General features: G+C 38.6%; 2 protein-coding genes across 4 annotated transcripts in view; both read right to left on the reverse strand.

The window, feature by feature from the left end:
• The window catches only part of EXOC4 (exocyst complex component 4), a 558486-nt gene that overhangs the window by 93969 nt on the left and 442062 nt on the right, over positions 1-22455 (reverse strand). The window lies entirely within an intron of this gene.
• The window catches only part of LRGUK (leucine rich repeats and guanylate kinase domain containing), a 59643-nt gene that overhangs the window by 23365 nt on the left and 13823 nt on the right, over positions 1-22455 (reverse strand). For all 3 annotated transcript variants that reach the window (XR_012777664.1, XM_075515435.1, XM_075515571.1), the window contains exons 9-15: positions 21064-21150; positions 18880-18986; positions 14517-14636; positions 11610-11706; positions 10331-10444; positions 4081-4282; positions 2922-3035 (exon numbers count right to left, since the gene is read on the reverse strand). Coding sequence is in view for 2 of the 3 variants with exons in the window: in XM_075515435.1 (XP_075371550.1) it covers positions 2922-3035; positions 4081-4282; positions 10331-10444; positions 11610-11706; positions 14517-14636; positions 18880-18986; positions 21064-21150 (841 nt within the window). In the remaining variant the exon portion in view is untranslated. The remainder of the gene's footprint in view (positions 1-2921; positions 3036-4080; positions 4283-10330; positions 10445-11609; positions 11707-14516; positions 14637-18879; positions 18987-21063; positions 21151-22455) is intronic.

Below are 22455 nucleotides of genomic sequence, written 5' to 3' on the forward strand. Positions count from 1 at the left end.
CTGCAAGGAATCAAACATGACTGTAAGCCAGACAGCTGAAGACACAACTAACTTGCTTTTTCCAAAAGCATTGTTTTCAGATTTGAAAAAATCTGTAAACTGGGATTTATCCTGTCTATAAAATGGTATACAAATATGAAAACAAGTCACAGAAAAATTCTTATAAATATTGGTACACGGCAGTCTTTGCAGAAATCCAGTCGTAAGAAAAGTTTAATTGTGTTGTGTGTCATATCAAAGCACAAGAGCTCACGACCTAAGAGGTCACATACAAAGGAGGTGGATGAAAGGCAAAGCGACATCTCATCCATACGCATGTTCATACATGCATACTAAATATGGTTATTTTTCTTAGTATATGACTTTATAAAAGAGTTTCAACAGTCATCAGATGACTCTCAGCATAGCCATTATATACTGCTGGTTTGTAGCTGCCAGAAGATCTGGTGTTAAGAACAGAGGAGATGAGACTCGAGATTGGTGGGTTCTGTTTCAGGCACAGTAAAGCACTCACTTCGACACTGAGTAAGTCTAGAGCCTAACCTTCAGAGGTGCAGAGCTTCACACTGCCAAAACTTCAGAGGGATTTCTGGTGCCCGCCATCACTAATAATCAGTCTTTGACATAAATGTCCCTTTCCTCATTTGTAGAATACAAATAGTAACACATACTCCACAGGACTGCTGTGAGATATAATTAGTAGTTGTAAAGTACTGAGTTCCGTGGATGAAAGCTGCTAATGCAAGTACAAAGCATTATCAGCTCTGAAATGTATTATACTTCTGCTATAAAAAGTTTTTAAAAAGAAGAACTTATCTATTTTCTCCCAGTATTTTTACTCTATACATGAGCAAAAGATCTTGCACAGCAGTTCATTAAAAAAAGAATTAACAACCTATCATAATCTCACACAACCAATCTTCCCTCTACTACTATCTTACTAAAAATGTCCATATTAAAGACAACCTTGGGGCAAGTTTTTTAAAATAAATTATTTCACACAGTCCATAAGAAGAGCTGATCTCTAGAAATAGGATAGTTAAATTTATTTAAACACCTATAAATGAAGCTCTAAATGAATTTAATGGTGCATAGTAAATTTAAAAGTTACTTTATGGACAGCAGAATCACCAAAACCTAGTACTATTAATGAAGTTTCTGTAACTAGCGACAAGTCACTACTGGAAGAACTCAGAACTGCTGAGGAATACCAAGTCCTTTAAAGGAACTTCAGATACATACGTATATATCCTCAAAAATACCATGATTCTATAAAAATCTTTTATCTTTAATCCTCTCCCTTTTTCTTCTTTCCTGATAATCTAGTTAGGGTTTGGTGGGTTTTGTTGCCTCTCAGGACAAAACATCTCCAGTGTTTTTAAGACAAATAAGTAACAATATTATAGTAAATATGGCAAGGAACTCTTCTTTCCCACTTCAACCAAACATGGAAGCTCTGGAAATGAAAATAAAATCTACACAGTTTAAGATTAAATAAGATTCTTCAGAAAGGTCCCCACTGCTGTAGCACTGAGATGCCACAATATGTGTAGAAGCTTTTTTCTTTTCCACTGGGAAATCAGTATTTATTAATTCTTTCAGGATACAAAATTACTTGAAATGATGAACTGATGAATTTTACACTATCCTTCATTAACATTTCAGACATTTTTGCCCTCCCTTCAGCTACTTTTATTTGCAGCCTTCTAAGCCACACAGAAGGTCATGAATATTGGCTCTGTGTTACTTAGGAAACTCATGAACCCTTCTGTTGCACTGGATCTAACCAAGACAGCCATAAACCATGGAGGCTCTTGGAGTTAGCAGAAAGAGTTCACATAAATAAGCTTCTTGTTAGTCCATGTTGTGCAAGATCTTACTACCATAATGTCTGCTTCTTATTTCTTTTTCTCCAGTATTTTAGAGATCATCATCTGCTTTTATCCCAGCTGGTAACCTGCCCTGTCTGGAATAAATTCAAGGGTTACAGCTGAGTTCTCGCAGTGTGTTAAGCTAATCTTAGTTATGCTGCCTCTGACAAGTGTAGTCCTCCTTTCTTCCTTCACAGGCAGCCATGAAGCTTTTCTCCCCTACCCTTCCCTCCTTGAGCCAATTCTATAGCTGCGTGACGAGTTTGATCAAGGAATCGATCTGTCTGAAAGTTGGTGGGTTTTTTCCTAGGCTGGTTTTTGGATGGAACCATTCCCTGATCCAGATTACAAATGACTGCACAATCAGAAGAATGAGTGCAACGAGCAGACTAGAAATGCACTGGCAGGAGAGGTAAGTCAGGCATGACCACTTTTTGCAGCAGCATGCACTTGGATTAGCTGGAAGTGATCATGAGGCCTTAGTCATTCAAGGGCTAAAAGGCTTCTGTTAAACACACTACCGATCATTTGGGTTCACCCTGCAGTGGGTAGCCCCAAAAGCACTTGGAGTGAATTTATAGGTTGCCTTCACTCATCTTACTGTCCTGGTTTCCATATACCTCTTCATGCTTCTGGCTATCCTGGGGAAGAGAGTAAAGTAAGGTCTCAGTGCCAAGCCATTTTCTTGTTGGTCAACAGTTTGATAGGCACAAAGCTCTCAGCCATGGACACATATCTCTCTTGTGATTCATCTGGAATGAATGGGAGATCCTTAGCCCAAAAGCATCCTCAGAAGAATCAGGCAACTCACTGTCTGCATGTTATTGCCTCAGGGCACACAGTGATGTAAAGTACCTGGAAAGATCTCCATTAAAGATTCAGATCCCAGGGAGGAATCAGCCCAGGAGACCCGTTACAGAGCAGCACGCGGAGTTTTCAGAGACAAGCAGCCTCACAGGTTGCATCATTCACAGATTTCAATTCTTGTAACAAATAAGTAGGAATACTCTACTGATAAAAACAGTAGTAGCATGTGCCCAGACACAGTACCTGCTGCTGCTTTGCTCTTCAAGTCCTGAATGCTCTCAAAAACTGCAGGTTGCTCCAAACCCAGGTATGCCTTTACGAGGAAACTCAGCTCTGTGAATGCCTCATCCAATTCCTCTGCAGAAAGGGATATGCATTGCATGGTGGTGAGAAAGGATACATAATGAAAAAACAAAGCTTCCATCAGTACCAAGTTACAAATCACAGAAGTTTGACGCAGAAATGCATTCTTAACTCATTCAGCTCATCTCTTTGGGAGAAAAATCTTCAGCTTCATAAACAGCACATTCAAGAAAATAATCTGAAATTCATCTCAGTTTCTGCACTCACCTAAATATTCTCCTTCTGCAATTTCGTTTACTGTGTTTTATTTCTTTAATGCTATATTTAAAATGTAAGCTCCGTATGCCCTTGACAATAACCACAAATACGACATTTCACATCACAATGATATTATTCACCATCACTGTGGTGAACCACAAAAATCAACTCCACAAAAGGACAGGCACAGAACGAACTAGAAAAGGATTCTTCTCTACCACCTGCTAGCCTCAATTCCTATGTACCAAGAAGCAAACATTTGTTTTAATGAAATATCTACTACCCTCACATTCCTTGTTTCAGGCTGGGGCACTTGAGCAAGTTACTAAGCGGAAGAGTCCTACAGGGAAAAGCTTTGCAGCAGCCTCTTCTTTACAGCGAGACGTTGCCAGACTGCACATCAGCTGTCATTTCAACACTTGAAAAAAGCCTATCCTGCCCAGAGATAATTAGGTCTCTTAGATCAAAAGCACCTCTGAACTCTGCCCAGAAACCAACAGACAATTAGCACAGATCAGTTTAATGTTCTCACAGGAGACAACAGTTAACAAGTGTGCTGCTGAGTTCAATAGTTGGTTCGCTTTCTAGATGGGCTTAAAGCACAACTTGGACGTAGCAGAGTAATGCAGTCCTGACAGATCTCCAGAGCTTTTGGATTCCTGGGACAAGAATTAACTGGGAAAATCAATTAAGGGATAGTTTCAACTATTATGCTGAACATCAAACCATTTGTCATCCCTACTTTAATATTTACTAGTGGCTTTGTTTGCATAGCAGTTTCAGTCAATCTATTGGTGTGACATTAAAAGTCAGGTTTATAGTATGAAAGAGATTAACTTACCTGTGTTGACTACTGCATCAAAGTATCCTGGAAAATCCTGACTTATTTTGATGTACATGTCCACTCTGGAGACTGCCTCTTCAATCTCTGGCCTGCTGAATAATCCTTTCCTCCGCAGATGTCCCTCATATTTTTCTTTGTTCCTTGGTACTAACAGGATATATCTGGGTTTAAAGTAGGTATTTTTCAAGCTACGCACACCCTTTAAAATTAAGCAGAGAAATGCAATGTTTTGCTCCTGAAACTGAGTGCCTATTGAACTTGTAGCTGAGTTTAGGACAACTCGGTATTTATCACAAACTACCATGAAAGCAGTACTGGAAACCTGTATCCAATCTACAGGTCTCAAGATCTAGCATCCAGCTTTACAAAATCGGCGAGTTCAAGGTGAAGTGCCCTAAAGCTACATGCGGAAAGGGTTGTAAGAACAGTATAACTTTATTCCAAACACACTTTTGAAAGAATCCTTTTAGTCAAATTCCACAGTGATTTGAAGCATCATACTTCTCATGCCCACCAGTTAATGGGTTTCCTTCTTTTCCATCCTTTCTATTCCATCAGGACCTAGTTATTCTAAATGTGCGTATCGCTGACTCACACTATTGTACTGACACACAGCACAAGTAATCTGCATCACCACCTTGGCCCTTCACTTTCCGCTATGAACAAACTGCCAATTTTCTCCTCAGCTGGTATATTTTTCTAAGAGAAAATGTGCAACTTCATCGAGATACAGGCATATTTATTTTGCTGGAGCAGCTTGCAATGTTACCCCCTCCCAAAACCGGGTATAACCACAACTCCTCAGCAGAGATACAGCGTGCACATTCTTCATCTGTCACACTGTAGTCAGCCGTCTTAACTTGAACCATTTTTATCAGCAATAAACTATCTTGAATAGGACTTTTAGTATAGCAGACTAGGAAACATTTACACGTGCTTTGCATCAACTCTGCTGTAAGGACAATGGCTTTGGTTGGCACTAACTGACAGCTGAGGACTGCAAACACCTACAATCATCTCAGCTAGATGTGAAAAAGGAGACCTGTCTGCATGCTAGGACTTAAAGACAAGGTCTTATTAAATGATGCAGGTAACGGTACCAATCCTGAATTTCCGATCGCTCTCCTTTGCACCAACTCATACTTGGAAGAATCTTTTCTCTCTCCCTCTCACTCTATCTACGTATAAAACAGAATATTGTAACGATGTAGCCCTGCAATATGGTATTGCCATTGCCATAAGATTTGTACCGAGTTTTCCAGACCTGAGGACTGAGGCTTGTCCTGCTCACTCTGAACTTTTCTTCACTGGGCTATAACTTTGTTTTACTTCGTTCAGCTGTGACAGCAATTTCTCTTGTTGACCAGGTGTCTGTATCTAATTGTTTTACTTTTGTTTATCTTTGTGTGGTGCAACCAGAGTTTTATATGGATAGCAGTAACAAGCAGTGGTTCCAGGTAGAATGAGGTGTTTATGACTCAACATAATAACGTAGTGTAGATAAATACAGACCTGGCATGATAGCAAAGACCTTGAGAAGAAGAAACACAGGACACAATGCAGAGGACTACAGGCATGGGAGATGGGGCACAGTCTTGACACTAGACACCTCACAAGTATAAACATCTCAATAACAGTCAGTTAAAAAACGAAGGCCTGGAGCTGGACAAAGCTGGTTTTAGGGGCAACAAGAAGAAATAGTATGTAACATATATAAAGGGCACCATATATAATGAATTCTTCTATCAGAAATAGCGTGGCCAGCAGGACTAGGGCAGTGATCGTGCCCCTGTACTCGGCACTGGTGAGGCTGCACCTCGAATCCTGTGTTCAGTTTTGGGCCCCTCACCCCAAGAGAGACATTGAGGGGCTGGAGCGTGTCCAGAGAAGGGCAACGGAGCTGGGGAAGGGTCTGGAGCACAAGGCTGATGGGGAGCGGCTGAGGGACCTGGGGTTGTTCAGCCTGGAGAAAAGGAGGCTGAGGGGAGACCTCATCGCTCTCTACAACGGCCTGAAAGGAGGGTGTAGAGAGGTGGGGTCGGTCTCTTCTCCCAAGTAACAAGCGATAGGACGAGAGGAAATGGCCTCAAGTTGCGCCAGGGGAGGTTTAGACTGGATATTAGGAAATTTTGCTTCACTGAAAGGGTTGTCCAGCATTGGAACAGGCTGCCCAGGGAAGTGGTGGAGTGACCATCCCTGGAGATGTTTAAAAGACATGCAGATGCGGTGCTTAGGGACATGGTTTAGTGGTGGACTTGGCAGGGTTAGGTCTGCAGTTGGACTTGATGATCTTAAAGGTCTCTTCCAACCTAAATGATTCTATGTTTCTATGAATTCATATGTAGCCTGGAGCTGCAGACCAACAAAGAAAGAGAAAAGTGTAAATATGTGTTAGCAAACATATACAAATGACCCCAAGAGGATCCTGGGAGGAGAAAGAAGAAACTATCAACATGAATATCCCCCCAGCAAAGGGCTCAAATGTTGACAACTTGCTGTAACATCCCTCCCCAACAACACCACCAGAGGGAAGCCACTGACCTTAGAACCCAAAGGAGCAGTGAAAGGGTGAGCATAACACCAGCAAAACAGATAGAAACCAAGCGGCATGTGTTACAATTTTAATTGTAGTAGTATTATTATTGTTGGGAATTTTTCAGTATAGAACTACTCTAAATGCATTATTATTCTTCCTTTTTCTATAATAATTAGACCTAGACTAATGATGATTCTTAAATTAGACAGTTAAAATTTCCATCACACTAACAATAAATTCTTGGCTTTACTTTTATATATATGATCATATATATATGAGTGTTTAATGATCATTGTGGAAAAAAGCACAACAGGCCAACAACCATTGCAGTGTCTGGTGATGAACAAATGATCCAAAGTTAAGTCAGACCATGCACATTATTGCACTGTAGTCAATGTAGGGAAGCTTACTTCATTTTCATTGAGGCATGATACACCTTCTTCACTAAAGTGGGTAGGAACAGAGAGGGACTAATATGTCAAATCTGAGCACTGTTCATTACTTCATCAGAACTGACCATCACATCCTTAAAGCTGGGGTTCTCCAGAATAATTCTAAAGTATAGTCAAATACAAGCAAAATCATGCAAAAACCAATAATAGGCTGAACATTTACTAGATTTTTTTTTTTTTCCTGGTTGCAGTGTTCTAAGTATGGAACAGTACTTTGATCCATTCTAAAAATTTCAAGGATTGATTCTAGGGAAAATTCTATTCATTTTGGTGAAAACTAAAGGGGAGAATTTGGGGCATAGAAATCTTTGCATCCAGCTATGTGACCACCTACTTTCAACTAGGCCTGTAATTATTCACAGATTGGAAAACCAGCAGAAAGCAGACCCGCATTCCAGCTTAGTAACACCCTCCTCATCTGAAGTTGCACCATGAATGAGTTCTCTTTCTGATCAAGAAATAATGTAACAAATGATTCCTATGTCCCAGAACTATGTAGGAATAGGAAGGCAGCCCATCAATACTCTGGGATGAGCGGGGAGGAGAAAAAAGGAAGAGATACAGAAAGCTTCTGGTGTGCCCAATAAATTTGTTGTACAGAGACAACAGGACGAGTGATTGTCTAATATGAAATAAAGAGTGTATAAGGAAAGCGACCTTAAAATAAAGAATGGGAGAACACAGGAGTTGTCAGTTTGAAACCAAAGAGATATTTGGAAAATAAAAAAAGGAGTATGATTTGAGTTTCCTGAATTTGCATAGGAGGTCAAGAAAGATCGAAGGACTACCTGAGTTGAAGACGTCCTTTCATTTAACATAGCTAAAGCACCTCAAATTTTAGTTTCAGTTTTCAGCATGGTGTTATAGAAAAGATGTGGCTAGTATTATATCTACTTCTTTTAACTCCCCAGCCTGAATGACTGGATAACCAGCAACAAGTGCAATAGAGAGCGGTCTTTGGCAGGAGACAAGGTACACTTATATTTCTGGAAGGATAATAAGGCACATCAGCCACTGTGCCACTACACCCTTGGTTGGAACGTGCAGCTCTTTTCAATTGCTCTGCAGGTATTGGTGGCTACACAAGCAAAGGGAAAGCACTGCAAACGTGCTTACTGCAACATATAACCGTGTGTCAGAATCGCAGCAGCTTCACTAACTGGAAGTGTAGACTCAGCAAGATTTAACTTTTAAATTTTGTGTCAGTCTCCTTTATCAGTGAAAGATATACTCTAGATTAAAGGGAATGAACAGCTCTAAATTTTTAGTCTCAGCCCACAGACCATAATTAAAATTTCTTTTAATAGTGCTAAATCACTTCTGTTATGAGCCTCGCAGAAGATAATGGACTTCGATAACTTCTATTCAGATACATAACTCACCATTATTGTTTCTCATCTGCTAGCAGAGTCCACAGTGATACAAGACTATGCATAATTACTACGTGATCTTGAAACTTCAGTGACAAAGGAGTTTCTGAGCTGTCTGTCCATAACTGTAGCTTCGGTAATACCCAGTAAAAGTTACGGTCACTGCCTATGTCGCTGGGTTAACCTCCTTATGCATAAACATGATGTTCCATTAAGTTCTTTCTCCTAAATTATTTTATAACACTTCTACTTTGCGAAGAATTGACAGCTTTAAAAGGCACCCCATTCCATCATATTTAATCTTCTCCTATTTTTCTTCCTTTGTAAATTTAGGGTCTGTCTGGCAAGACAACAAACACACTCTGCCTATTGCAATCAGTGGAGACTGAGGGTGATTCACAGTTCTCACAAGACTGAGGAAAAAGGGGAAATGGAATTACACAGAGATTAAGTTATTAATTTGCTGTTTAATATCAGTCAAGTAACAGGCACTTAAGAGCAGGATTGCAGCATTAAATTGTAGACCATTTGAGCAAGGAGCTACTAATTTTTTAGCACTGACATGCTGCTATTCTGTTATTTGTACCTTTATATGCAAGCCAGTAAATGTGCACAGATTTATCTGGGCCAAAGGGGACTAAAACTCCTTACGAACACTAAGGTTCTTAACTGAAAACTAGTCTTTCGATCATCAGTTTCACAAACAAAACGATCATCCTAAAATTAATTAACTTTAGTATCAATTTTTGCTCAAGTCTCCCTAGTCATTCCCCTAACTCTGTATGCACAACTTAGGATCCTAAGTTAGCACTGCAGTCTCCTACATTTCTTTTTTATATCTATTATTTTTTTCCCCATCTATCATGGAGTGTAGTAGTGTCTGTTAACTTGTAGTAATCCCCCAGAGGCAGAGCTGAGCTCTACAAACAGGGAAACCCAGGAACACTCAGTATCACATTTGGGGCACTCTGTAGAGCCTCTCATTTTGGAATTTCGTATAGATGGACCTTATTTTGTAGAAAGAATTTGGAAGGAAATGTAGCATGCCTTTCCTTTTTGTCACCTCAACCCCTAGCTAGTAAAGCTTGACCTAAGATAATGAGAAGTACATAATTAGAAAATTAGCTAAAAAGTTATTCTTTTGGGATTCCAATAGATAGGTTTTGACACTTTGTTTGTGACCTAGTTTCTTAATGTAGCAAGACTTCTGAGATGCTGCCATCTGTGCACATGTACCTGACAAATCTCAGAGAGGGTAAAGTAATGCCTCAAAGAGATTGCAACTTTTAATAGTTCTGCCCAAAATATTGCCTCGGGCCTGCATGCATCCTCCATTGCTTCATCAGCAAAGGAGAAGCATGGCATTCTTTTAGGGGTGATCAGTAGGTGTGCAGCTCTAGACTAGTCCCACTATAAGCTGCAGATGGGTGGAAAGCACATGGTTGAAAAGCTGAGGATACCATAATGGAAAGTTCTGGTGATGTGGTGGGGAGATGAGGCCGCTGCTGAAGATTGAAAAAATAGGCCAGGAAATTTAAGAAGCCAGCAGAAGGATCCATCTGACTAAATGTGGGTGTCTAGAAAGGGAGTGGTGTGGTTTACATATAGACAATAGAGAGCTACTTGATACAGGCAGTGGAGTTAACAATGCAGTTCATCTCACCAAACAACTATATTTCCAGTGACTGTAATGCAGCCCACACAACTAGTTCAAATGTAGCAGCAGCAGCTGTAGGCTGGGCAGAAGGCCATAGGATGTCTCTCGTGTCACTACGTGGTTATGTCTAGGCAGCTGAAACAAACCTTAGTCAAACTGCATGAATTCCTCCCCAGGACAGTTCTCACAGAATGACTCATTCAAGAATGGTTAGGCAATAACTTATCCTTACCTCTATTTCTAAGTGAACACAGGTTGCAAGACCCTCTCTGGCAATTGATTCTACGGTGTCTCTTCCAAGTCCGTAGTAATAGTGACTGTATTTAAAGGTTGCTATAAACTTCCCCTGAAATTCAAAACAGCAAATAGAATGACAAAGGAAATATTTTAAGGGAAAAAACTTCCTTAAAGGAGCATAATCACTCTGGACTTCCCTGCTTTCTCTCCCAACAAAGTTTCTCTCTGCCTAAATCATCAATGATAATGAGGCCAATGGGAGCACAAAATTTGCAGGGAAGAGCACATAGCCAGTCCTGCAGGGTACGGGCTTCTACATTGTTCACGGATAATAAAACACCAGTATCTTGAAAACAAGCTGCTGACAGGTTACAGCTTTCATTGGTTATTCGTTCACACTGTAAAGAAAGCAAGATCTAAAGCAAGGGGCATCCTTCTTTTGACATTACATCAAACCATATGGCCATGCCATATAAAATAGAAGATGTCAAAGAAAAGAGAGGACAGAAACAAATCTGCAAGGAGAATGTATAATTGGCCAAGAAATTTCAAAGTTAAAACCTGACAACTGAAACTTCGGTTCCCAGTAGTATGTCTAGAGAGACGTAAGCAGATTATATTCTTTTAAAATTAAACTACTTGATTACTGAGAGTTATCATTAAGGACCAGATCAGTTGCTTAAGACTGTGTTGGCTCCCCTGTTTGTGTATGTACAAATAATGAGCTCTGTTTTCAAGCCAAAGTTTTATGGCAGGCAGCAAAAGGCATCAGAAACAGTAGCTGGAGGCACACTGCCTTCAGAGAGAAACACAATGCCTTTAGGGTGAATTTGCTAAACTTTAAAAGACTGCATTCCCTGCAGGGTTGCTGGAAGATTTTGAAAAGAGAAAAAAAAAAAAAAAAGAAAGAAAGAAAGAAAGAAAAAAAAAAGATGGCAGCTATTTCAAGAGTTTTTCTTTCCTACACACACAGTAGATATTTGCATATGGAAATAGGTTTATTTCTACATTATACGACTGTTTAAAGATTCCTACTGACCATTATGCCCATTTAATGGTTTCTATATATGCATACAGAAGAAAAGACAGCATAAATATACAACATTTCTGGGTATGAACTTAAGCCACGTAACTGTGGGTGAATAAGCATGCACACACAGACACAAACTTCATATGAAAAAAAAAAAAACCCAACAAAATCAGACCCAGAGAAAAAGTTGAGTTCGCTCTGGGTGTAGGAAATAGGCCTACTTGGATACTAGTCAGGTACTTACTGTGTTCACCATTTTGTCAAATGCTTCTTGAGAAACGAAATAGTAATCAAGTCTGTTTTCTTCACCAAAGTAAGCTGCCCTGGTAGTGTGACAGGGACTGGAAGATATATGGTATAATAAAGAAATAACCTGTTTTCAATCATGGGAGCAGCTATGGAATAGGAGGGGGGGAAAGGGAGAATACTACAAATCATTTTATTTTTAAGAAGAGAAGAAATATGAGAAATACAAAGAGGTGCAAATCATACCACTAATGCTGCATATTTGAAAGATTAACCCATAAATACAAAAAAAAAGTTTAAATGTAACATTACATTTTGGCTATAAATCCCCCCCAGCCCAAGATAGCCTGAACTGAAGCTGTCACAGCACCCTGTAATAGAGAAATGATGAAACCCATTTTTTTCCAGTTATGTCAGCTTGTGGATGATATAAAGTAGAATCCTAAATATGGAAAAGGAGACTAGGAGTTAGGCTGAACAGTGAGGTTAAGAAAGAGATCTAAAGACCAATCTTTAAATAGACCCCTAATAGTAAGGGGAGAAACAATCCCGAAACTAGGGAGATAAGTGGGATACAAGGCAGGACAAGTAATTGCCTGCCACCGCATAAGGACAACAGGATAAACCTCAGATATGTGAGCTTACTACCAGGATGAAACACTAAAAAAAAAAACAAACCAACAAACAAAACCAAAAAACCCCAGCTAAGTCAATGCACGTAGCAATTTTAGATTATATGCAGTGGCTCATGTTCTATCTTAGGAAATTATATTTTGCTACTTGTTTCTGCTTTGATTTTGTTTTTAATTTTTACATTGCAGGATAACAGGAACAAAAGTGTGATGTGCAGCTTTGGCATTGAGTCACACCGGCAACATTTTAACTCTCTGACTTCTGCTGGATTGTCCTGGAAAATACAGCAAAAAATATATCACCTACTAGTATACCACCTACCAGGCCATTTCTGTTCATTTATTCAAGGTAGCTGAGTTATAAACTATTAAGAAAGAAGTTTAGTCTATAATGCAGAGCTTGACAGGTCTTAACTATCACGGCATTAGAGGGTGCCACTTTTTTTTATCAGCAAGCTGTGGCAAATGAGAACAGTGTGCTACACATGGACTCTAAAATTTCACTTCAAAGGCCTGATTTTCTTTAAGATATTATGAATGCATCCAGCTTTAAAGGTCATTCCTGAGCACTAGCCAGATGGTTTGAGGGTCCAATTTCACTTTATTTTTTGAAACACTTTTAAACATTACAACCATTTTTAATTGCAAGGCCATGTTTACATTCAAACTGCCAGGGTATCTTGCATGAAATACATTTTTAATGAGTGGAATGTTTGAAATTTAAAAGTGTAAGCCATAAAATTGCTTAAATCTCCACTGAATAATTAAAATACAACTTTGCTTTATGGTTGCAATTTTCTGCTCTGTTAAGATTCTGTCTCTCTCCCTTTTCTTTCCCCTCATGCATAAAACTTTCAGGAAATAAAATACACAGTATAAAAACAATGCTCTTAAAAAAACACAGAGTGCTTGGAAAATTTCAATTGGTATTCAATTAGTTTGTAATTTCCAATCTCGTCTTTCAAAACATAGTAGTTGCTTTAAAGAAAGACAAAAAGTCATTTTTCCAGTCACATAACCTTCACAGATCTTTTCTTAAAATGTCCTTTCAGCTTGCCAGTTTAATGATCTCATCCAGCAAGTGGCTATAACCTGAATAGAGAGCAGGCAGAAATACATATAGGCTCCTTCACCGTGGTGTATTACGTTGGAGAAGGCAGAGAAGACATCAGATGGACAAGCAGAGCACGGTCCTGCGATGCTAAGAACCCTGAGGAATCACTCGCACACATGCACGTGCCCATGGTCCCTTTCTTACAACTCACCACTTCAGTACCTAAGAGTGAACACAGACCCAGGTCCTATTGCGGCAAAAGCTATACATGTGAAACTACAGCCAAAGTCTGGTTAAAAATGAGTGGACAAATTAATGTAATAAAGCAAATGAGAAAATAGAGGAGAGACAATATAACAGGAATACGGATCAGTGCTGACCAGCGTGTGCTATAGGACCTGTGAAAATTAGGTAGAGGTAGAAATTTAGGTAGAGGTGAAAATTAGGTAGACCTGTGAAGAATGGAATGGGTGGACAAGAGGAACAGCTTGCACCACCTAATTTTAGGCAACGGATAGTGGTGATCTAACTTAGCCAGCCTTCCTATCTACAGTGCACTGAAAATAGGTAGATACCTCAGGGAAGTGATTCACAAAGGCTGAATCTCCCTTGGAAAGAGATAGTTTCTCTCCACTAAATACACAGGGAGCCCAAGGCGGTAAGGATCATAATTCAGGCCTTTCAGATAGGGAGAATTAGTCCTCCCGGCAGGTGGTGAAGTCTGAAAGGTGCCATTTGCTTTGATAATACTACTCACAGGATAATAAACTGGTCCAGCAATTGCACTTGCTTCCTTTCCTAGCTTCTGGATGCAGTCTGCACATGCATGCTAATGTGTTGCTATGTAGGTACATTACAAAAATTAAGCGAAATGCATACATATCTAACCAGATGCTTAGGTTGAGGGGCATTAGTGAGCATAGATAGAACAGATCAATAAAAGGAGCACTAAATGACACATTTTTGTTTGTTTGTTTGCTGTTCACCTTTGAAAAGAACATGATAATTTAAATCGCTTTTCTTTTAAGGAAGTATTTGATGACTTCAGGCAATCAAGCCCTGGGAAGAGACAAAATGCATAGCAATGAACATTTATTGGTTGCCTTTAACTTTTAACTTCTTTAAAAAAAAAAAAAAAAAAAAAAAAAAGAAAAACAAACCAGCAGCAATTCTAGCCTTGATCACTTGGTGTTCTTTTAAACTTATGGAGCAAACTTACCCGTATCTGAAGAAATTGTTGAACTGTCTGCAGATCTTATGAGTAAGCTCTCTCTTACCACAGGCTAGAGGGCCAACTAATACCAGCATGGGGTAGGGAGCATCAAGACTAGGTAAAGTGCTACAAGAAAGGAAAACAAGGAGCCATTACGTTATCTACAAATGAAGTCTTCGGCAACTTTGTATAAAGCTTCTGCAGAGACTTTATCATCACTTCAGCTAATCTCATCTGTCTATCACACTATCCACATTGTTCAGTGTAGACAAAAATCAGGAGAAGCGCGTGCTCAGTTTGATATGCTCTAAACATAAAAATAGCACAAAATACTGCATTAAAGACCCCTGGGTCTCTTTTGCAAAAGGAATAATGTTATGTCTACTATAATCTTTTCCAATTTATAGCCTTTTCTGAAGCTCCCTCTGCAGTTACGGTGTTGCTGGGATTTGTTTAAGAGTTTTCCAAGTCTATCACAGAGATGGTAATATTTTAATCATCAGGATAATAAGCCTAGCCTGAACCTGGACTCAATCCTACAAACCTTTACGCACTCCTGCATGTAATCTTGCTGACTTCCATGGCCTTGCCAGATGAAGGTGGAAATTTGTAAAGCACTCTTCAATTCAATACAATGAAAAACACTAAGATCCTTAAACTCCACTGAACACAGATAACACTACAATAAAAGAACCCAAAGTGCTGCAAAAATACAAAGGCCTCCATTTTCTCCGTGCTGAGCAGATGGTTAGATCCTCAGATTTCCACTTCCAGCTGTAATTACTAGAATGACTAGCATTTCTGCACTTTCGAGTGTCCAGCAATCTATTTAGACAGCTAAAAAATGGAATGCAACTTTGGACACTCATTTTTAAATCTCAGCTAGATCTTAAGATTATGCCAGTTGATAATATGTCAGAAATAGTTGAAATAATTTCAGATCCACTTATTTTTAACTAATAAATAGCTTTAACTAAATTTAAATTTTAAAGTGGAAGAAAACCACCAATGTGTGTTAAGCTTCCATTTAATGTGATTTAAAACAGGGGAACACAAATTCCTGAACACAGAGTATATCTCTTTTACCTTTTCTCTTACAAGTAACTAAGTCTATAAGAAGTAATGATAACCATCCCACACAAGCATGGAGGAAAAAGATTTCAAAGTAATGGCTTTACCCCTATTTTAGGTTCAGCAAACCAGCTCTATTTTCTACCAGATTATATGTATATAATGGGACTTGATGCTTCAGAAGCACTAAGATAATAATGCAATTCAGTCTCCTAATTCTCCTGTGGAGTACTATTCTCACAGAAGAAAAAACAGATACACCTAATAAATTAAGAGACTGGCTCGAGTCTGTACATATGTGCTGTTACTAAACTGTGAAATGAACCCAGATCCTGGTTCAGTGTTCCATCCACTAGACTATTTCAAAGCAAGACAGTAGCAGAACCCTTGGGAGATTTAAGGATTTTTTACTTACTGTGCCAATTGGTGACATTTACAAAACATTAGACAAGATTAGCACAATAAGCTCATTAGCACAATACATTAAAAATACTGGAGAAGGTAAAAATACATTTTAAAAATCCTTATCTGAATCTGTTAGGTTGTGACATTCTGTTCACTTCAAGAAATACCTTCCTCCTCTCTTGATTATTTGAGCTGTTCAGACTGTCTTTCCCTTTCCCGACATTTGTGGTAAGGAAAAGACCAGTTTAAGACAACATGATCCCAGTAGGTATTAGTGACAGTTGTGGATACTACAAGTGCATTATTATAAATGAACCATTTCCAAGATGGGAATTCCACGAAACATGCTTAGCGACTAGAGATTCAAAATTTATCAAGACGTACCACAAAGGTTCTTATTCTTGCTCAAGGCCATGCCCTTGGTGAATAATGATGTCCAGGCAGGTCTGTGAAGACGGAACCTTTATCTTCAACGTAGTTTTAATATATTCCTTTTCCATGCACTGAACCTGTTACATGCTTGCAAATTGCAGGATTCCTCTGTAATCTTTTCTTTTACAAGGAAGTGTTATATCCAGTAATGATACAGTATATCATTACTTGAGATGATTATACTTGGAATTCAAATTCCCTTAAATAAATGTCCATTGCTCAAATTCCTCATATCCTCAAATTCCTTGGATTTATTATTTCATCAGAAGAACATGGAGAATGTTTCCATAATACTCTCTTTCATTCCATCACCACTTACTGATTCTCAAAAGATAAACTATGAGTTTTGGTTTTCCTACAACTTGTAAAGAGTTCTTGGCTCATTTCACGTGCATCTTTCAACTTTCTTTGTCTTTGGCGAGTACAGTAATACACTGCTGTGCAAGATTAATAGTTTTCAAGGCCAGAAGGGACTACTGCGATCGTCTACTCAGACTCCCCTCATCACGCTGGCAACAGGATTTCCCCGAGTTAGTTCTTGTTTCAAGCCTGATACCTGAGGTTCCATTAGAGCATATTTTAATTAAAAATATTCCAGTTGTGGAGAATTCTTGGTACCCTTGATAAATTGTTCCAACGGTTAATTACCTTCATTGTTAAAAATAATCATGCTCTATTTCTTCTCTCTTTATCCTCAATAGCCAGATACCAAGTCTCATCATGTACTTGCCCAATAGACTGAAGAGTCCTCTGTTATTAAATTTCTGCTCCCCGTGTAGCAGTTATAACTATGATCAAGCTACCTCTTTAAATGCCACATGCATTTATAGCAGGGGAAAAATACACATAATATTGTTCACTGGTGTGTTACCATGTAATTAAAGATAGAATCACAAGGCACGCAGAGAGAGGGAATAGCATAAAAAACTTAACGCTAATGTTCTCTGACTGCAGAGTATGCAACAATGTAACTTTTTGCTTTGTTTTCAGGTTTTATTTTTAATAGAGATATTACTAAAATAGAACTCATTATAATCTCATCTAAAAATATAGATGCAAATGAACTATACCAATCTGGTTCCAATAAGCATTTTGTAGTGTAGAAGACTGTAACGCATCATCGTTAGGAAGATTTCATTAATGACTGCGTTGTGTGCTTTCCAGGCGAGCATGGGCAAACATTCAAAGCATCATTAACAATGTTGGTCAGTACCATAAATGCTGCTCTGCATGTTTATATGTTTGTGTATGCAATACCTCTGACAGAAGACGGAATTGTTTCTTTCCAGCAATGAAGATACACATACATGATCCGATAAACAAATATTTAAATAGAGCCTGTATCTGCATTGGAAGAAATCCATGCCTTTAGGTAAAACTATTGTGCTTTTTTTGTTTGGTTTTTTTTAAGAAATCTCCAACCCTGCAAAACAGTAAATAAATCTTTGGGGTTTTTTTTTTAATAGGCTGTTAAGAATTCTCAGAGCTATCATCACCACTGGGATGGTTCCTGTCTTTCATCGACAATCCCAGAAAACACAAGACTCGCAATAAAGATATTCTAAAAATATAAATTTCTGCGGTACTAAATCACAGATCTTAAATCAGGTTACTCACTATGAATTAAGATGTCCAAAATGGTGCTAAAACAGGGTGTGGGGCACAAAAGTTGATCTCAGTGCCCACTGTAGCCAACATATATTTGAGGATTATACACCACATATATTTCATAGTAGTATGTCAAAGCATTTTCCAAGCGTTCCTCAAGAAAATATCATAACACATCTGCAGAGCAGCAAAGTATGGCTATTTCCATTTTCTAGATGAGAAACGAGACTGAGAGAAGTTGCCTGGCATGGCGATGACAATGTTGGAAAAAGAACATTGATTTGCCTCTCCCTTCTGCGCTTTAAGTGGCAGTCAGCATCATCTCCTCCAAAAGGCAGAAGTAGCTGGACTTCCCTAAGTACAAACTTGAAAATTTCACCTTATGAATATAAAATGTGCCCTAAAGCCACAAAATAAAGCCATTTTGCTAAAAATGAGATGCCAATACTGTGAAGAGAAGGAGTAAGCAGAACAGGAAGAAGATGTTTTACAGCACTTTTCTCCTTCCAGAGATTTTTAAATTGCCTTTGGGTATTGATAGACATTTTGTATCTTATATTTATGGTGCAAATGGCCATCTGTTTCAACAGATTGTTTAAAAGAAATGGAGCTGTGGACAATCTGTCTCAGACTTTAGAGGTGAATGACTGACTCCATTTCATAATCAAGTTCAACCAAATAAGATTTGCCTAATTTCCAGACTGCTACCAGAATACTGTGGAATGTCTCTTCTTCATTAGATTAATTTACAGGTGGGAGAGGGACAGAAAAATGTCCCTCTAAATATGACAACATATTCTGCTTTACTTGAGTGCCACCCTCAGGAGCTGATGTGAAGTGGAGGTAAGCTTACCTGTTGAAGATTCTCTGGGGCTGCTGCAAGCTATACATAACATGAGCCATATGATCTTTAGCAGCAACAACTTCTGGAGGAGGATCATGTTTATTCACAGCAGCAACCTGTTTCCACAGTTTAGGGGCAAAAGAACAAGAGCAACGACGTAATTGTTTCCAGCTGCAATATGCTTCGCAGATCACTATGAATAATGATGGCTTCGTATTTATGAGGGTCAGTCTTTGTATTTGGGTTCTCTGCGAGCACTCCACTACATAAATCTTTTCAGGGGATTTAAGCACAATTTGATAGATGGATGGAAGGCAGCCAGACGTAGCTCACTATCTTTAATATATTCAACCTACTGGAAAGCAAACGGAATGCCATATAAGATGCAAAGTAATTTTGCCTAGGTTTTAATTATCCATTAATTTGCATCCTCTCAGTGCTGGTGGAAGATGCCGAACTAAAATCCTTAGGGACTGAAGCCATTCATATATTCGTCAGAAGAGGAACAGAATGGGCATTAACAAAGTAAGCAAAGTACAATTTTTTCCTGACAATGCATTTCTGTCTCTCCTGGAAGAAAAAACACTCAGACTCCAAGGATTCCCTCCATCCATTCTGTTGAAAGCTCTATTGAGGGTACTGACCACTAATGAGTTGTATATTTTTTGGTATTATTAATGCTACCCACTCAGAAACAGGTTAAGAATTACTGAGTCTTTTCATGTAAACCGTCAAATATAAACTAGCCAACAGGGCTGCAAAATACTGCCGTAAGCTCCGATGACAGCCATGCCTGTATTAGCAAGTAGTATGGTGTAACAGGAGTGGAACTTTAAAGCCAAACATTCAGCACTCAGGACCCAGTGTCCACACTATTTTGGGGGGAGTAGGGGAAGGGAGCTCATTTTACTCCAGCTCTAGTTTGGTCCTTTGGTCTGAATGAGTGGCTAGGAGCACATTAGGTGCGTCCTGGTGCACATCATCTGGTTAAGGTTAGTCCAAAAGAAGTCTAGTTCATATGTTGTAAGACTATTCTGCAATAAGAAGCAAGCATGGCAAGTTGGGCAACCGGAAGTTTCACTTCAAAACTACACTTCTGGTCTAAACTACAACATTTCTGTATATCCATTTTGTGTGTTAGTGAGACAGAAGAGCTGCTGCCTCCGAATTCAGTTTGACGAGACAGTTTATGAGGCTAGAGTAGATCTCCTAAAATAACCTGCAGAGAGGATTTTCTGAAATAACTTCAATCATCCAGAAGTTAAGTGCTAGTCTAAACCAGTCATCCAGGCTTACTTTTACAGTCCATAGAGAAGGAAAAATTTCTTTAATATATTCAAAATTTTATTGGAAGAAAAATAGATTGCCACATAAGACAAAGAGTAAGATCAACATCTCGGGTAGGTGGGGTAAATTACACTCTGGTATCATCCCTTCTCTGTGTTCATGACAGAGAGAGCCTGGCATTAAAAAAGAACCCTAATATTTATGCGGCTAAAGTTAGGAGTGATTAATTTCTTGTAAGGATCATTTTTAAAGGATAATTCCCTGAAATCCAACCCCAACTGGCAGCTGTTAATCCTGACAGTTCTAGCATGGCTTGGGCCCAAATACTACGTGCAGCAACTAAATTACAGTAAGAGTGGCACAGGAGGGAAAGGTTTCTCTTACAACAGAAAGTTACTGTAAGCAGTCTGACAAGGTTTTTTGGGGGGAGAAGATTTTACAGTGAAAGCTGTATGGAGCAGAACGGGAAACAAGCATCAGTATAACTTTCAGAGTTCACTTTGCTGTACACGACACTAAAAAAACCCAACAACGGTATTTTAGAAGCAGCACAGTGGTTACCACTTCAGAGTATTTCATGAATGTAGTTGCCTGTTTAGATTCACTAGCTGAGTAACAATGGCTGCTAAGTAAATTTCTTCACTGAACAAAGCTTTTAGGGAAGCTTTGCATTTTTACATACCATAACTGCTCCAGAAATTCTGTAGATACATATCTGGATTTAAAAGCAAAAGTGTCTGAATTTGTAGCCTCTCCTGGGGACCGAAACATGGGAGATTTGTCACACCCAAATGACTACAAAGCTACATTGGCATGCACAGGTTTTTATATTCTTTATTTAGAATATAAAGATACATATATATATATATATAAAAAATCATCCAGAATGATATGATGTTTACATACCTTTTCTTTCACTGAAATCTTCTTGAGATCCAGGTCTGTTAGTTGGAGCAACATGAAAATCACCAACAGCCAATAATCTGGTTGCTCCTGAAGGACAAAGTTTCCACTTTGACATAACGTACTTAACTTCATCAATCTAGTATTTAATTTCAATCGGTTGAAATTAAATTGGCCTTAATACATTGCAACACAAAAAGCTTTTTCCCCTGAAGGATGACGATACACTGTACAAACTGACCCCCCACCACAAGCTTAGCTTCTGCAACAAAAGCTAATAGTTGTTCAAAAGTATTGTTCAAATACATTGTTCAAAAGGTCAAGATGCGAATTTAAAAATCACCACCATACCCACCAGAACACCAAGACAGACTGTTGGAGAAACAGAAGCATTATCTATACTGGGATTATGCATTAAATTATGGTTAATACTTCTAACCTTAGTAGTACTGTAGCAACTTTAAAAGAGAATTTGCATTATAAATTCGTCATCATATATCCTTGTAAGTCTGAGACAATAAAAAAGAATAATTAAAAATCAAATTAAAAAGCTGACACTGACAAGTTCCTGAAGCTTCTTAGTTCTAAAACCAGTAAGGCCCTGTTAAAACAACTGAAATTCAGACAGCTGTCTTAAGATGATTGTTGCATGTATAAGTTATTAAAACAGTAATTGAAAGGAATAGGATCAGACTTTGCTTAGGGGAAGGACATCTAAATAGAAAAAGGCTTTCAGATTACGGAGGACCAGGGGCAGCCTATTTTGGATATTTTTTCATGCTAATTTCATGGTGTGCCATGACAGACCATTCTCACGAAAGCCAATACAAAACTGGTGATTACAGAAAGCAGAAGTTAAACCCTTAACATTTTTCTTCTCTCTGACACTGGAAATCACTGTAAAATTCAGAAATAATTTAGAAATCACAGAAGTCAGGACAGAATCATCCTTGATAACTCAGGACAAATTACAAATGCAGAGTCAAAGTCAGAATTTCTGATATTTTGCAAATGTCATTGTTGTTCATAAAATTGATGTTTAATTCATTAATTGAGGAATATTATGGGAGCCATAAATGAGAACTGAGTAAATCCTAAAGAAGAAAAGAAGATACAGATTCCAGAGACACATGATTTTAAAAGGGGTACTATTAAGTTCCTTTGAGCTTTTCCCAGGAACAATTGAGTACAGACCTTCAAAGCAAACAAAAAGGGGATCGTTTCCCAAACAAAAATCATGGCATACTGTGAGTACAAACGCAGAAATGGATTCACAAATGGAATTAATAACATTCATGGATTTACTACATGGATATTAAACATCGTGATTCATAGGGAGCTTTGGTTCAGACAAAGTTCCCAAAGGTAGGTAACCACGCCAGGGAAACCATCACT

Source organism: Mycteria americana, chromosome 1 (assembly GCF_035582795.1).
Source record: "Mycteria americana isolate JAX WOST 10 ecotype Jacksonville Zoo and Gardens chromosome 1, USCA_MyAme_1.0, whole genome shotgun sequence".
In the NCBI taxonomy this organism is placed as follows: Eukaryota; Metazoa; Chordata; class Aves; order Ciconiiformes; family Ciconiidae; genus Mycteria; species Mycteria americana.